Source organism: Leptodactylus fuscus, chromosome 4 (genome assembly GCF_031893055.1).
Source record: "Leptodactylus fuscus isolate aLepFus1 chromosome 4, aLepFus1.hap2, whole genome shotgun sequence".
NCBI classification, from domain to species: domain Eukaryota; kingdom Metazoa; phylum Chordata; class Amphibia; order Anura; family Leptodactylidae; genus Leptodactylus; species Leptodactylus fuscus.
In genome coordinates this window covers 180,916,340-180,934,810 of record NC_134268.1, presented here as the reverse complement: position 1 = coordinate 180,934,810, position 18,471 = coordinate 180,916,340, and the positions used below count along the sequence as shown (strand labels likewise).

At 42.0% G+C, this 18,471-nt stretch overlaps 1 protein-coding gene across 1 annotated transcript in view; it reads left to right on the top strand.

The window, feature by feature from the left end:
• Positions 1-563: 563 nt before the first annotated feature.
• IL6 (interleukin 6) overlaps positions 564-18,471 on the top strand; it is a 29,374-nt gene continuing 11,466 nt past the window's right edge. Inside the window, exon 1 of the mRNA XM_075272001.1 lies at positions 564-602. Coding sequence (XP_075128102.1) covers positions 564-602 — 39 coding nt within the window. The remainder of the gene's footprint in view (positions 603-18,471) is intronic.

Here is an 18,471-nt window from a genome sequence, read left to right as displayed (position 1 = left end):
CCAAATTCCTCTCCATTTTCCTCCGTGTGAATGGCACCTGTTTTATTGAAATCTTAAGTGATAGACCAATACAATGTAGCAGATAATTGTGAAATGGAACAAAAATTCATGTTTTCAAAATTTTAAACAAATAAAAATGGGAAAAGTGTGAGATGCAAAAGTATTCTCCCCCCTGTATTTTGATGCAACTAAATAAAATCCAGTGCCTACAATTGTCTTCAGAAGTCACTTAATTAGTTAATACAGTTCAGCTGTGTGTAATTTAGTCACAGTATAAATACACCTGTTTTGTGAAGGCCTCAGTGGTTTGTTAGAGAACATTAGTGAATAAACAGCATCATTATGACCAAGGAACTCATCAGGTCACTCAGACATAAAGTTATGGAGATGTTTAAAGCAGGATTAGGTTCTAAAAAGATTACCTAAGCTTTAAGCATCTCAAGGAGCACTGTTCAATCCATGATCCAAAATTGGCAAAATTATTCTATAACTGCAAGACATGGCCGTCCACCTAAACTGACAGAGCAAGGGGAGTACTGGTCAGAGAAGCAGCCAAAAGGTCCATGGTAATTCTGAAGATGCTGCAGATATCCACAGCTCAGGTGAGAGAATCTAACAACTATAAGTCGTGAACTCCACAAATCTGGCTTTTATGGAAGAGTGGCAAGAAGAAAACCATTGTTGAAACAAAGACATAAGAAGTCTTGTTTGCAGTTTGCCACAAGCCATATAGGGGACACAGCAAACATATGGGAGAAGGTGCTCTGGTCAGATAAGTCCAAAATTCAACTTTTTGGTCTAAATGCAAAGCTCTATGTATGGTGGGAAAGTAACCCTGCTCATCCCCCTGAACTCACCATGAAACATGGTTGGGGCAGCTGGGGGGAGGCTTTTCTAAAACAGGGTAGCTGGTCAGAGTTGATGGGAAGATGGATAGAACTAAATACAGGGCAATCCTGGAAGAAAACCTGTTGGAGGCTACAAAAGACTTGAGAAGGAGATTCAGCTCCTAGCAAGACAATGACTCTGAACATACAGCCAGAGATTCAGTGGAATGGTTTAGATCAAAGAATAGTCATGTTTTAGAATGGCCCAGTCACAGTCCAGACCTAAATCCCATTGAGCATCTGTGGCAAGACATGAAAATTGCTGTTCACAGACGCGCTCCATCCAATCTGGCTTAGCTTGAGCTATTTTGTAAAGAAGAATGGGAAAAAATCTCAGTCTCTAGATGCATAAAGCTGGTAGAGACAGATCCCAAAAGACTTGCAGCTGTTATTGCAGCGAAAGGTGGCTGTACAAAGTATTGATATAGGGGGCTGAAGACTTTTGCAGACTTTCAGATTTTGATTTAATTAAGATTTTGAAAAAACATGTATCATTTTCTTTCCACTTCACAATTATCTGCTACTTTGTGTTAGTCATCACTTAAATTCTCATACAATACCTTTAAGTTTGTGGTTGTAAGGTGACAAAATGTGAAAAGATCAAGGGTTATGAATACTTTTGTAAGCCACTGTATGTCTTTCAACCGTACTATGTAAGAATGAAAACTTGTAGTGGGGAGTAAAGAGTGGTGCGTCTTGGTCTTCCATCACTTGGCAGAAATAAGTAACAGCATCTGAAGCAGCCATACACATTACGTGATAATTGCCCCAACAGTCTCCTGATAGTTGGCGCTTTGTGGTGCAAGAGAATTTTTGAAATAAACATGCATATTTGGCCTATCTAAGAGTGCATGTCTATGGGTGAGTCTGAGGAGATTGCTGCCCAATAGGATTTCTCCTAGCAACCCCCGCACACAAGCCATACTTGTTCAATCATTTTCCAATTGTAGCTCTTTGAACTTGAACATATAACATGCTAACTGAAGCCTGTTACTTTGCCAGGTTGCAGTGCCTATACATTCCCTACTACCCCAACTAGATTAATACAATTTTCGCAAGTGGTGCAAAAAGGGAGGAAAGTTATAATTTTGGTGCAAAATGATGTGTTTCAGCACCAATATCACCCCACTGCCAGAAGGGTGTTCCTCATAGCTCTGGGCTGTGAGGAACGACCCTCCGACAGTACTTGTCTATAAACTTGTTCTGGGGGGTTCCTCACAGCTTCATGTCATCACTGGGTGGTAAGGAACGCCCCCTCTGACAGTACAGGGCTATGGTAGAGTGCTGCTGGGGAGAGGGGGGCATTTCTCACAGCCCAGCAATGATGCTGAGCTATGAGGAATGCTCTTCAGACAGTTGGGAGATATTGGTGCCGAAACTACCTGCATTGATATCTCCAGACCCCAGGGCACATACTGAATTCAGCGCACTCTTGGCTTTCTAGCGGTATATAGAACCATATATTTATGAGGACATGAAAGGTCCTCTTTAGCATAATACATCCCTCCATTATCCCCTTTATCCCACTAATATTATAAATGTGAAAGTTTGTGTGTTTGTATGTTTGTATGTTTTGGTGTTTGTTCCTCAATCACGCAAAAAAGGGTGAACGGATTTGAATGAAATTTGGCACAGTGCCACAGTCTTCACAACTGTTATGAATTTATGTTCACATACTATATTACACTGCTCTTGCAGCTGCTTATTTCAGGTCCCAGGTCTGTTATCTCTCTGCGTAAACACTCAGCTAACCCTGGATTGTGTACCTGCATTTGCATATTATCTGATCTGCTCCAGGCAGCACTGACAAACTGACATGGGAAACACCTTTAATCCAAATTGGCAGTTAACCAATTTTAAACATTCCAAGAAAACGAAAATCTAATTTGTCTCAAATAACAAGAGCTATGAAGGAAACCAGAAGTCAACAGAGTTCTCCTCAAGCGGAGCTAAGGGAGATCATCAAAGCCACTCATTATATGGCAACACACTCATTATATGGCATCCCAGTGAGCTGCTGAGATGCTGGAACAATCATGGGCACAGCGCGAAGAACAAGTTCAGTGGCAGGCCAGCTTGAGAGCTGCTGAAACGCTAGAGCAGGCAGATCATCAACAACAACACGCTCATTATATGACATCCCAGCGAGCTGCTGAGATGCCAGAACAATCGCAGGCACAGCGCGAGAAGCGAGTTCAGTGGCAGGCCAGCTTGACAGCTGTCAAAACACCGGAGCAGGCGGATCATCAACATCAACAACACGCTCATTATATGGTGTCCCAGCGAGCTGCTGAGATGCTGGAACAATCAAAGGCACGGTGTGAGGAATAAGTTCATCAGCAGGACAGCTTGAGAGCTGCCGAAATGCCGGAGCAGGTAAACCATTGACGGCAACAATTTGCTGAATATAGGCGGATCATCAACGCCAACAATCCACAGAAGGAAGTCACGGGCAGAGGCTAGTCTTTTCCATAAATCTCTCCTAGTCTTCCCGTCTAATTTCTTCCTCCTTTTCTCTTCTTCTTCCTTAGTCTGTCTCTTTCTTCTATCATTTTTTTTTTTTTTTTTCAATATAACTTCTCTCTCATTCCGTTAGGGTTGTGCAACAGAGTTCCAGATTGTACTTAAGACTGAGGCCCCACGTTGCAGAAACACAGCTTTCTTTTTTGTCGCAGATTTTGTTGCGTTTTTTTGAGCCAAAGCCAAGAATGGCTACAAAAGAAATGGGGAATATATAGGAAGTTCTTATACTACTCCCTTTTGTTTAATCCACTTCTGGCTTTGGCTCAAAAAACCGAAACAAAATCTGCAACGAAAAAAGCTGCGTTTCCGCAATATAGGGACTGGGCCTTAGAGGGGTTTTTCCACTTCCTAAACACTCCATGATTTTGGACCTGGATCACGAATCCTGTAGTGTTTGTATAATTCAATATAAAATATTCAATTTAGGCCATTGAGTATATTTTTTTTTAAACCAAGTTTTTATGTAGCAATATTATATTTATACTGTGTTCAGAAGTACTGAAAGATGTGCGCACTGAACGCTGAATCCTTCACATTGCTGAACCCTTGCTGTATCTGTCTGTTTTAGCTTTCTATAACTGTTACAAAACACAGATTTTAATTTTTTTTTAAAATTATGCAAAAAAAATTGAAGGAAATCCTCAGTCTTTTGGCCTTCATTTGGAGAAGGTCATTGTCTGAATTACTGTAAAGGGTATGAATAGCAACATTTTGCTATTTTTAGATGGGGTTTTGCTTGGATGGTTTATCTGGGTATGGACAAGTTTCATTTTACTTGTCATGGCTGTTTTTTTTGCGGTTTGTCTTTAAGATGGGGAAGTATCAGTACAGTATTTCTCCAGGACTACACTGTGGACTCCCTTCATTAAAATTAGCATTTTGGGGCTGTAAGGTTCTCAGGAATACAGTCATTATTGTAAGTAGTCTCATGGAGTTCCCTAGCATGTAATCTTTGAATGATCTTGTTCATGATGTCATTTTACAGAAAAAACACAACTTACTTAGATGTTATTCATTTCAGTATGGTTATAGGTTGTTCTACCTATATACTCCAAATGAAAAAAAATATATATATATATATGTATATATATATATATATATATATATATATATATATATATATATATATATATATACAGCGCCTTTCGAAAGTATTGAACTTGAACTTTTCAACCTTTTGCCACATTTCAGGCTTTAAACATAAAGATATCAAATTTTAATTTTGTGGGGGAAGAATCAACAACAGGTGGGACACAATTGTGAAGTGGAACGACATTTATTGGAAATTTTAAACCTTAACAAATAAAAAACTGAAAAGTGGGGCGTGCAAAATTATTCGGCCCCCTTGCGTTAATACTTTGTAGCGTCACCTTTTGCTGCGATTACAGCTGCAAGTGGCTTGGGGTTTGTCTCTATCAGTTTTGCACATCGAGAGACTGAAATTCTTGCCCATTCTTCCTTGCAAAACAAGGAGCTCAGTGAGGTTGGATGGAGAGTGTTTGTGAACAGCAGTTTTCAGCTCTTTCCAAAGATTCTCGATTGGATTCAGGTCTGGACTGTGACTTGGCCATTTTAACACCTGGATACGTTTATTTATGAACCATTCCATTGTAGATTTTGCTTTATGTTTTAGATCATTGTCTTGTTGGAAGATAAATCTGCGTCTCAGGTCTTTTGCAGACTCCAATGGGTTTTCTTCCAGAATGGTACTGTATTTGGCTCCATCCATCTTCCCTGTCCCTGCTGAAGAAAAGCAGGCCCAAACTAGATGCTTCCAAAACCATGTTTGACAGTGGGGCTGGTGTGTTTATGGTGATGAGCTGTGTTGCTTTTACGCGAAACATATCGTTTTGCATTGTGGCCAAAAAGTTCGATTTTGGTTTCATCTGACCAGAGCACCTTCTTCCTCATGTTTGGTGTCTCCCAGGTGGCTTTTGGCAAACTTTAAACAAGACTTTTTATGGATATCTTTGAGAAATGGCTTTCTTCGTGCCACTCTTCCATAAAGGCCAGATTTGTGCAGTGTACGACTGATTGTTGTTCTATGGACAGACTCTTCCACCTCAGCTGTAGATCTCTGCAGTTCATCCAGAGTGATCATGGGCCTCTTGGCTACATGTCTGATCAGTCTTCTCCTTGTTTGAGATGAAAGTTTAGAGGGACGGCCGGGTCTTGGTAGATTTGCAGTGGTCTGATACTCCTTCCATTTCAATATGATTGCTTGTACAGTGCTCCTTGCGAAGTTTAACCCCTTAGTGACCGGCCTATTTTGGACCTTAATGACCAAGCCAAATTTTGGAAATTTGCCCTGTGTGACTTTATCAGTGAATAATTCTGTAACAGTATAGCGCATCCAAGCGATTCTGATATTGTTTTTTCGTGACATGTTGTACTTTACTGAGAAGGTAAAATTAGACTGATATAACTTGCGTAAATTTATTTAAAAACTCGCAAATGCTGAAAATTTTGAAAATTTTTCAATGTTTTCCATTTTTAGCTGCGATATCTCACATATACACAATAATACAGGGCAAAAAAGTTAGTAGTTATATACTTCCAAATGTTCCTTTTGTGTTTCAAGCATATTTGAAATAATTTTAGCATATTTGAGTAACTTAGACAATTTACAAGTTTATCAAGTTTAAAAGCAAATTTTGGAAATTTTGAGTTTGTCATTTTTTCCTGTACCAAGCTCTGTTTGCAGACAGGAATTGGTGGAATAATGACAGAACCTCCCATTAAATGACCCAATTTGGAAAACTAGACCCCTTCAGGTATTCTTTGAGGGGTTTAGTGAGTATTTTGATCAAATAAATATTGTTTTGCAAGAATTATTACAAATGATGAAAAAAATGACATTTTCATTTTCTTCAAATATATGTCATTTTAAAGCCAGTTTTTTTGCACACAACACATCAAAAAGAAGAAACACACCCCAAAATATATCACCCCACTTCTCCCGTGTTAAAATATGTCCATTTTGTGGCCTTAGTCCTATGTAAGCACATATAGTAGGGCCTAAGAGGTAAGGAGGGCCAATTGGTTTTCAAAACACAAATTTTGCTTGCAGATATTTTAGGCCCATTGCACATTCAAACAAGATTTGAGTTACCAAAGCAATTGAAAACCCCCATAAATGACCCCATTTTATAAACTAGACCCCTTAGGGTATTTATTGAGGGGTATAGAGAGTACTTTGACCCCATAAGTTTTGAGAAAATGTGCGTCAAACAAAAAAAAAATCATATTTTTTACACAAGTGTCATTTTATAGGCAGTTTTTTTTGCACATAACACATGAAAATAACACCCCAAAATAGATGACCCCATTTCTCCTGTGTTCAAAAACGTACACTTTGTGGCCTTAATCCTATGTACGGATGCACGGTAGGGCCCAAAAAGAAGGGAGCACCAACTGGATTTCAAGACACAATTTTTGCTTCTAAATGTTTCAGGCCCATTGCTCATTTAAACAAGATTTGAGTTACCAAAATAATTGAAAACCCCCATAAATGACCCCATTTTATAAACTAGACCCCTTGAGGTATTCATTGAGGGGTATAGTGAGTATTTTGACCCCATAGGTTTTAAAAGAATTTGCGTCAAACAAAATATTCTCATATTTTTTTACACAAAAGAGTCATTTTAAAGGCAGTTTTTTTGCACACAAGGCATGAAAATAAAGAAAAACACCCCAAAATAGATGGCTCCATTTCTCCCGTGTTCAAAAATGTACACTTTGTGGCCTTAATTCTATGTACGGACGCACGGTAGGGCCCAAAAAGATGGGAGCACCAACTGGATTTCAAGACACAAATTTTGCTTGCAGATATTTCAGGCCCATTGCACATTCAAACAAGATTACAGTTACCAAAACAATTGAAAACCCCCATAAATGACCCCATTTTATAAACTAGACCCCTTAAGGTATTCATTGAGGGGTATAGTGAGCATTTTGACCCTATAGCCATTTCACAGATTTTACTAAACTTGGGATGTGTAGGTTAAAAATTACTAAAATGTCCCTTTATCCCCAAAGTTTTCATTTTCACAAGGGGTTAAAAGAGAAAAAGCCCCCACAGTTTGTTACACAATTTCTCCTGAACACGGCAATACCCCATATGTGGCCATAATCTGCTGTATGGGGACATGGTGGGGCTTAGAATGGGAAGAGCGCTATTTGGATTTTGGAGGGCAGATGTTGCTGGAATAGTTTTCAGGTGCCATGTCGCATTAGCTGAACCCCTAAAGTACCAATACAATGGAAAGTCCTCAGATGTGACCCCATTTTAAAAACTACACCCATCAAGGAATGTATCAAGGGGTATTATCATTTTGAGCCTAAAAATGCTTCCCAAAAATTAATGTACAAAATGAAAATTGAAATTTTGAAAGAAATCTGCCATCTCGGTGCCCAATACGTTGCACCCACTTTGTGTTGTCAGAGACCTACACTCCTAAAACTATTAAGGGGCCATCCCGAGGGGCAGAAAATTATATACGTGGGTGTAAACTGCTGCTTGGGCACACAGCAGGGCGCAGAAGGGAAGGAGCACTGCGCTTTTTAGCTATTGGGGTACAGAGTTAGAGGGACTTTTGGGGCGCCATGTTGTTTTTGCAGAGCCCTGGAGGTGCCAGTAAACTGGAATTCGCCAAGAAGTGACCCCATTTTGTAGGGGAAATTTTAGGGTCTCGGCAAATATGACATGGTGTCCAAACACCAACAATCTAAATCTGCACTCCAAAAGCACATAGCGCTCCTTCACATCTGCGCCCTGCTGTGTACCCAAATGGCGGTGTATGCCCACATGTATGACACTGGTGTACCCCGGATAACGGACTTAATGCCATATGTGGATAGAAAGGCTGTTTGGACACAGCCGGGCACAGAAGGGAAGGAGCGCTATTTTGGTTTTTGGAGCACAGTTTGGGTTTTGGACGTCACTTTTGCAAAGCCCCTGAATTACCAATAAAGTGGAATCCGCAGACATGTCACCCCATTTTGGACACTACCCCACTGATGGGATTTATCAAGTGGTGTAGCGAGCATTTTTAACCCTTGAGTGTTGCATTTATTTGGTTTCCAGAAATGAAATTGCGGCTGATAATGAGAAGTTAAAAATGAAGTTTTCCAGAGATTCGCCATTTCAGTATCTGATATGTTGTGCCCGACTAATGTCAGCAGAGATACACACTCCAAACACTGGTAAGCGGGTATCCCGGGCACAACAGCTTTCAGAGCGTTCATCTCTGATACAAGGTGGGCACAATATATTATGCACTGAAATGACAGATTCCTGGAAAAATGGTCATTTTCACCTTTCACAATCATCTGCGTATTCATTTATGGATAATAAGTTATAGCAACATTTGGGGGTTAAAAATGCTGTCTGTACCCCTGGATAAATCCTTCAGGGGTGTAGTTTCCAAAATAAGGTCTCATATCAGGGGATTCCACTTTACTGGCGCTTCAGCTCTGCAAAAGTGTCATGGCATCCAAAAACCAAACCGTCTGTGCTCCAAAAACCCAATAACCCTTCTTCCCTTCTGTGTCCGGCTGTGCCCTAATATCAGTTTATACCCACATATGACATTACGCACGTTATCCCGGGTACACCAGTGTCATACATGTGTCATACATGGGGCATAATCTGCAGTTTGGGTGCACAGCAGGGCGCAGAATGGAAGGAGCGCGATGCGGCTTTTGGAGTACAGATTCAAATGTTTGGTATCTGGCTGCCATGTCATGTTTGTAGAGCCTGTAAGGTACCAGAAAATTGGATTCCCCAAAGGAGTGACCCCATTTTGAAAACTGCACCCCTGAAAGAATATATCAGGGGGTGTAGTGAGTATTAGTATCCCGGACGTGACTGCACAGCGGATGGCGAAGAGGGAATATATAAGCTGTGCGAAGAACATTGCAGACACCAAATTCCCTACTATGTCCCAGTAGCTCCTATGATTGGGGGAGTCACTCTGGGGGTCACTTTGGGGGCACTTCTGGTGTCTTTTCGCTCATAAGCTCTAAATCTGGGGTGTCCCCTGATATTCGCTCGCACAGATTATATATTCCCTACCTGCCGCAACCAGTTGTGTTCTAATGATTTGGCGATTTTGGGGTTGTTTGTCTTCACATTACTAGATGCTATATTTTCTTTATTTTCCTGGTGACGCGGCCATATAAGGGCTTGTTGTTTGCGGGATGAGATGTATTTTGTAATGACACCATGTTTGGGTGCCTACAACTTATTGAATACATTTTATTAACTCTTTTTTGCTGGATTTTCTAAAGAAAAATCAATTCTGGCATTGCATTCTACCTTTTAAATTTTTCGCCATGCAGCGTACAGTATAAGTAACATGTGTCCTTTATTCTGCGGGTCGGTACGGTTACGGCGATACCTCATTTATGTTATTTTTTAATGCGATACTAATTCTGTAGAATAAAAACACATTTGGGGACATAAATCAATGTTTTTTGTATCACCATCTTCTGAGAGGCGTAACATTTTTATTTTTTGGTTGACAGTGTTGGTTCAGGGCTTATTTTTTGCGGGACAATGTGCGCTTTTTATTGGTACTATTATGCGGTGATTATGACTTTTTGATCACTTTTTATAACATATTTTGTAAGGTGAGATGGCGAAAAATCACTACTTCCGGCGGGTTTTTTCCGGGTTTTTTTTCCGACGTTCACCGTATACATTAAATATTGTTGCAGTTTTATTGTTCAGATTGTTACGGACGCGACGATACCAAATATGTATTGTTTTTATTAACTTTTAGGGTTTTTTTAATATAATTCATTTTTTATAGAAAAAAGGGAATTTTGGGGCTTTATAAGTTTATTAATTTTTATCAGACACTTTATTTATTTATTTTTCACTTTTTTTCTCTTACTTTGTCATGTGTCCCTTTAGGACACTTGGATTAGTGATGCTTTGATAAAAGCATCACTAATTCTCTATTAGACGCTGCAAGACACAGCTGTCAGTGTCTTGCAGCGTCTGGAGGAAGTCAGACGCAGGGGCTGCCTGCGTCTGACTTCCTCTTACCCCGGGCAGGATCAACCAGGTATGGGGGGTCTCTTGGAGCTTGGGGTCACTGGCCAGACCCCAGGCTCCATGTTAGAGACATCGGCACCCCTCGATCTCGCCGCGGGGGGTGCCGATTCAGCCGGCACCGTCACGGAACCGCTTCAGTTCCGTGATCATGTTTGATCACGGAACTGAAGGGGTTAAAAACCCCCGATCGGAGACCCCTCCGATGGGGGGTTATGGAATGGGGTCTTAGCTGTTAGATACAGCTAAAATCCCATCCAATTATGTCGGCACTTACAGGGAATCCTTCCCTGACTGCCCGACGTAGTTTTCCTATAGGGCAGTCAGGAAGGACCTGCAAGTGCCGACGTAGATTCCCTATGGGCCGGTCGTTAAGGGGTTAAAGCTTGGGAAATCTTTTTGTATCCAAATCTGGCTTTAAACCTCTCCACAACAGTATCTCGGACCTGCCTGGTGTGTTCCTTGGTCTTCATAATGCTCTCTGCGCTTTAAACAGAACCCTAAGACTATCACAGAGCAGGTGCATTTATACGGAGACTTGATTACACACCGGTGGATTCTATTTATCATCAGTCATTTAGGACAACATTAGATCATTCAGAGATCCTCACTGAACTGAACGGAGTGAGTTTGCTGAACTGGAAGTAAAGGGGGAGAATAATTTAGCACACCCCACTTTTCAGTTTTTTATTTGTTAAAAAAGTTTAAAATATCCAATAAATTTTTGTTCCACTTCACAATTGTGTCCCACTTGTTGTTGATTCTTCCTCCAAAAATTAAACTTTGATATCTTTATTTTTGAAGCTTGAAATATGGCAAAGGATTGAAAAGTTCAAGGGGGCAGAATACTTTCGTAAAGCACTGTATATCACCATCTGTACAGGTCCACGGCTCCAGCAGCAACAGCCTGGCCTCCTATTAGAAGTCCTTGATGACTGTTCCTGATGATGTTCCGATTGTGCTCAAGTCACCATTGCAGCAAATCACTGACAGACCCTCACAAACTGCATAGGCTATAATGGGATTCAGTGGGTTTCCACTGGATTTATACTGAGAAAAGTCCTCTCTGCTTCACATTTATTAGGCTCAAGTCTCTTAAAAGATTTGGCTCATTTCAAGGCACATTTCAGCCTAAACTGAAATCTAGAATTCGGCTAAAATTTAGCCCAGATTTTACAGCCCTGACTCAACCGCTAAGCCCCATCTACATTTCCAAACAGTATTGTGACCTGAGGAAAAAGGGTAAAAAGTCATACAGAAATGGGGCTTGCATATAAATTTGTAACTTTTTGAACACTATAATTGTGGCACACGGTCCATCAACTTCTACTAATATTCTTGAAAAAAAAGCCAGCTCTACTGTCTGTTATGTTGGCATTCATAGAAACGGTAACACCCTACAGTTATAATATATAGTAAAGTATAATCCGCAGCACTCCAGAAAAGAATGAAAGCCAGTTGAAAGGGGCCTTTAGACTACGTAGGGGCCACTAAGGGGGCATTATACTGTCTGGCGGATACTAAGGGGGCATTGTATTGTGTGGAGAATACTAAGGGGGCATTATACTGTGTGGAGGATACTAACGGGACATTATACTGTGTGGCGGATACTAAGGAGGCATTATACTGTATGGCAGATAGTAAGGGGGCATTGTACTGTGTGGAGGATACTAAGGGGGCATTATACTGTGTGGCGGATACTAAGGGGGCATTATACTGTGTGGTGGATACTAAGGGGGCATTATAATGTGTGGAGGATACTAAGGGGGAATTATACTGTGTGGCAGATACTAAAGGGGCATTATACTGTGTGGCAGATACTAAGGGGGCATTATACTGTGTGGCAGATACTAAGGGGGCATTATACTGTGTGGCGGATACTAAAGGGGCATTATACTGTGTGGAGGATACTAAGGAGGCATTATACTGTGTGGCTGATACTAAGTGGGCATTATACTGTGTGGTGGATACTAAGGAGGCCAGGGGCATAACTACCGTGGTAGCAGCAGTAGCAGCTGCCACAGGGCCCGGGCCATTAGGGGGCCCGGTGACAGCCGCTACCGCTGCGTTTTTTTTTTTGTTTTTTTTAAATAGTCCGTTACGGGCCCCATTCACTTGCCGATCCTGGCTGGGCCCCACAAACACTATCATTATACTCGGGGGTCTTTGCAGACCCCCGAGTATAATGATCAGCGGACCGGGAAACGTAAGGAACATAACAAACAGTGTTACTTACCTCTCCACGATCCTGCCTCCGGCCTCCCTCATTCGTGTCTGACGTCTCTGACGTCACATGACCCGGGTCTGCTTCCCGGGTCATGTGACGTCCGACGTCATTAATGCAGGACAAGAGCGGCAGCCGGCAGCCGACAGCCTAGGAGCCGGGCACAGGTAAGCAACTGTTTTTTTTTTTTAAATGTTTTTATTCCCCCGGGTCTCCGATTATTATACTCTGGGGTCTGAAAAGACCCCAGAGTATAATAATTGTTTATGGATGTCCACAGTGGGACATAATACTGTGTGCAGGGGCCACTATTGGGGTTAATACTGTGTGCAGGGGACACTATTGGGGTTAATTCTGTGTGCAGGGGACACTATTGGGGTTAATACTATGTGTGCAGGGGCCACTATTGGGGTTAATTCTGTGTGTAGGGGCCACTATTGGGGTTAATACTGTGTGCAGGGGCCACTATTGGGGTTAATACTATGTGTACAGGGGCCACTATTGGGGTTAATTCTGTGTGCAGGGGCCACTATTGGGGTTAATACTGTGTGCAGGGGCCACTATTGGGGTTAATTCTGTGTGCAGGGGCCACTATTGGGGTTAATACTGTGTGCAGGGGACACTATTGGGGTTAATACTGTGTGCAGGGGACACTATTGGGGTTAATACTGTGTGCAGGGGACACTATTGGGGTTAATACTGTGTGCAAGGGACACTATTGGGGTTAATACTGTGTGCAGGGGACACTATTGGGGTTAATACTGTGTGCAGGGGCCACTATTGGGGTTAATACTGTGTGAGGGCTTACTAAGGGACATAATAGAGTTCTGAGGAGGGGGTCGGTTGAGGTCTTCGGCATCGGTTTGGGGGGGCCCCATGTCAAAAGTTCGCCACGGGGCCCCGTCATTCCTAGTTACGCCACTGAAGGAGGCATTATAATGTGTGGCGGATACTAAGGGGACATTATACTGTGTGGCGGATACTAAGGGGGTATTATACTGTGTGGCGGATACTAAGGGGGCATTATACTGTGTGGAGGATACTAAGGGGGCATTATAGTGTGTGGCAGATAGTAAGTGGGCATTATACTATGTGGTGGATACTAAGGAGGCATTATAGTGTGTGGCAGATAGTAAGTGGGCATTATACTATGTGGTGGATACTAAGGGGGCATTATACTATGTGGTGGATACTAAGGGGGCATTATACTGTGTGGCGGATACTAAGGGGGCATTATAATTTGTATACATTATATACAACAGAAAGAGTACTATTAATGTATGGGGGTGCCAGGGACTCATTAGAGCCTTGACACTTATACTGATCCTGCTACCACACTAGATCACTTCTGATGAAGGTCTAAGGACCGAAACATCATATCCAAATGATCTAGCCTGTCTTTCTATACCAATATTTTGCATTGTGTCAAAAAGCGTTAACTATATTGGAAAATAAATCTCTATATTTCTTTGATCACAAAAAAGTGTGTGCAGCAAAATCTATTTTCACTACTATATTTGGGTTGAAGGACCTTTTTTTCGCTAGCACCACATATAATTTTAGAGTGTGCGGTGGTACCATTGACTTTTTTGCTGTTGAGTAGAGCCAAATGGACACGGGCAGGGTTAGGGGCAGTTGAATAAATTTTCTAGGGAAACAGCAAATGCCACTGAAGTAACAGCTCAAGTGGCACTTGTGGATTCATTTCTATATAGAGTACAATAAGTACTGTCCCTTTAACACTTCCCCTTACAACTACAGAACAATATCTTCTCAATGGATAGCGCTGAATCACAGTTTTGAAAATTCTTTTAATGAATGACAAGCTTTGTATTCCTAGAGCGAAGGATTGGATAGTTACAATAGACATAAACCTTATATCAATCTCAATATAACCAGATTTAGTCATCTGAGGCCACTTATAAAACACTATTTTTTAGGTTAGACATGGGATTTGGCTGAGTGCCAATAGAAAATAGATTTACTAATACATTTATACCATACATTGACGCACTTCTCTCCCCATTGAACTTAGTCAGCAGTAGTCATATATCATGGGACTCTTAATGGCCCATCCTGTTTTTAGCCATAGGCACACGCAGAACTTTACTGAGGCTTCCAATCAAAAATTTGGGTGTTCAGCAGGATCTGTTCCACCCAATGTGCATGTGCAGGGTCATCTGTTAACATCTATTTTAGTGCAAAACAAGTGATTTCTACTGAAACTCAAGAGGGGAAGTTACATTCTTATTGAATATTCATTGACGCTTAAGTGGTAACTGCAGATCTGCATTGCTCAATATCGATCATTTGTTACCACACAAGGTATACGGAGATGATGCGTCAACACTGAACCAATCTCAAAGTTTTTGTTGAATTTCATGGGGAACAAAATGTTTTGTGAAAGTTTAGGTGTAAAATGTGTCCAAAATATTTTTATCTACAATAAAATTTCCAAATCATTGCAAACAACTAGCCCCTCATTTCAATGGGGGGTTTCCTGTAAGCAAAGGGGTATTCCAATCTATAGGGCATGGTCTCCCATCCGCCAGGTCCAGAGTTCCCAAAACAGTCATATGCGGTTGTTCTATGGTGTGTCTCCCATAGAGGAAAATAGGGGTTAAACAGAACAGCTCACCCTGCGCTGCTGCTTTGTGTTCCTTTTTTTTAATTAATTTTTTATTAATTTTAAAATTAATTTTTTGACCTTATCACGTCAGAATAGCCTTAAGAAAGGCTATTCTTCTCCGCGCCGCTGTTCCGTAGAAATACCGGTTTTCGCTGGAATGCAAATGAGTTCTCTCGCAGCACTCAAACAGCACTGGGGGCGTCCCAAATGCTACACAAGAACTCTCCACTGACGCCTCCATTTTCATCAGGAACATTCTCTTCATATGTCTTCTTCTGGCGCAGGCGGTGAAACTTGTAGGCCTCGGGCAGAGCCGACTACGCATGCCCTCAGGCCACAAGAAAATGGCCGCTTACTTACTGTGTAAGCGGCCATTTTTCTTGTGGCCGTGGGCATGCGCAGTTGCCTCTGCCCAGGCCCAGGCCCGAGGAGTACAAGTTTCACCGCCTACGCCGGAAAAAAACACAAGAAGAGGATGTTCCTGAAGAAGATGGAGGTGTCGCTGGAGAGTTCTTGTGCAGCATTTGGGACGCCCCCAGTGCTGTTTGAGCGCTGGGGCCCGCCCCCAGTGCTGCGAGATAACTCATTTGCATACCAGTAAAAAAACGGTATTTCTACGGAACAGCGGCGCATCTGGACATCTAAAGGTAGGAGACAAATAGCCTTTCTTAAGACTATTCCGACGTGTTAGGGAGAAAAAATACTTTCTGATTGATAGGATCCCTTTAAGTCCTATCTAAAGCAGAGCCTCATGTAGCGAGATGCAGCCGAAAAACACTGCAATAAAAACAGCGGAGGCAACACACTGCAGTTTTTCCACAGCATTTATCACAGAAAGTCCACAGATTTTTTCTCTCCGGTAGGGTTGAGCCGATCCTGACTTTTCAGGATCGATTTGAAAATCCGATTTCCGATCATTTTTTATTCGAACCCGATCTCGATCCCAATTCCGATCCCTATGCAAGTCAATGGGATTTTTTTATTAATCGGAGGTCGGATTTTAAAAGCAATCCTATTCACTATACGGCATGGAATCTAACAAATGTTAGAATCCACGCTGTGTAGTGAATCACTAAGAAGCCAGAGGATTTCTTTTTAATCCTCTGGCTACTTAGTCCCCCCTGGTGTCCACTTACCTCCAGAGATGGCTGCTCCGCTGCTCCGAGGTTCTTCGCCTCGCTGCCGCTCCACGCTGCAGTCTTCTTCGCCTCGTTGTCCCCTGCCTCCCAGGTTAGGAGAGTGTGAGCGGGTTAGGAGAGTGTGGGCGGGTACTGGGAGGGGAGTCATCACGTGGAGCGGCAGAGAGGAGAAGAACACCGGAGCAGCCATCTCTGGAGGTAAGTAGCTACTAGAGATGTTACTTTAGTCTCCCATTAGAATGAATGGAGGCAGGCGGTGTGCAGGGGGGTTAAGGCTGCGTGCCGGCTGCTTCCATTCATACCTATGGAACCGCAGCAGAGCCTTCACACTGAGTATACACTATATACTCAGTGTGAAGGCATTGTGGGAAATTTTACCAATCTCGATCCCACCTAAAAAGATTGTGTTCGGAATTCCGATCGCGATCGTGAAATTTTCTCGATCGCCGATCGGAATCCGATTTTTTCCAAACACGATCGCTCAACCTTACTCTCCGGACTTTCTGCCTCTATTATACCTATGCAGAAAACGCCAGCACTTCCGTAGATATAATTGACATGATGTGATTTACAAAAACACAAGCATTTATGAAATCGTAGCATTTCCACTGCAGATTGTTTTCAGCAATGTATGGATGGTAATGGTAATGTGGGGATTTGCAGGTAATATAAAATGTTGCTTTTTTGCAAGATGGGGCCCTGGCCTTAGGTTGGCCAGTGACAGATTAACAACATGGAATTTCTGTTGCCTAACTCACACTAATACTGCAGATTCTCAGTGTATCCTCTATCCTGCAGCGTCAGTCGGACTCCTCTGGTCTTCCTGCTTGGGATAGGTTTCTCCCAGTAAACTCTTACAAGCAGAAGGTAAGGTAAGAGCACAAATTTGCACACACAGTACATACAGTGTAAGTCAGAGGAGCTTTATCTCTATAAAGCTAATCATCATATGGACTCACATACTACATCACTGCAGCCAATAATACTATTACGTACGAGCCCTTAATAGGAACAGAACTTTACTTTTGTGGCCAGAAATTAATGAAGCCATAATCATCTTTATATGGCTATACAAATCAGCCTCAAGTGCAGCAGGGGTGGGATCTTATTTGCCAGATTTTCCTCCTTTATGAAGGCAAATCTGGCAAATCAACCCTTACCCCACTGCCCTTAAGGTTATTATTTCTCCATTGCTTCATCAATTTGTGGCCACGAAAGATGCTGATGTGATCCAGAAATCTCAGGAAGTTAGCTACTCATCTCTTGTCTGCACATGACACATTACTATCGCACTATTGCTTTTTACATTCATTGACAAATCCCCCCAAGGAGGAGTTGTTGGGATTTTCAGAAACTTTCTATGTGCAAATGTAATGATAATATATGTAAGTGATTACAATGGTAGAGCCAAAGGTAACATTTTTTTGGGGAAAACTGTACAACTGAAGAGGCCCTAGTCCCATATTGGGCGACCTCTAGCCTAGATACAATATGAGATACTGTAGGGCATGGAGGCATACAGTTGGGCCTGTAGATCCTGCACACACAGAAGTTGCTGTAGCATCCCAGCTGGTTCCATAAATAATTGATTGGCAATAAATCTGGTGACTGACGATGAAAGGCCCCATTCCCACGGAGTATCACGCCGCTCATTCTGACACATAACATGTGTCACAGTGAGGCACTTCAAAATAGATCCCATTGACTTCAATGGGTGCCGTCTTATGCGCGATACACATTGAAATCAATGGGTTAAAAAGCCTTCCATAGATGTCAATGTGTAGCGCGCGTAAGATGGAACCCATTGAATTCAATGGGATCTGTTTTGAAGCACCTCACTCTGACACGTGTTTACGTGTCAGAATGAGCGGCGCATTACTCCATGGGAACCGGGTCAAAGAGTTGCAATTTAGGGGTGACATTCCTGGGAAACTCTCCCAGTGTGTGGGTTGCAAGTATTTATGCTTCTGAATAATACCAGCCAGAAGCCAAAACATGTGAGCAATACA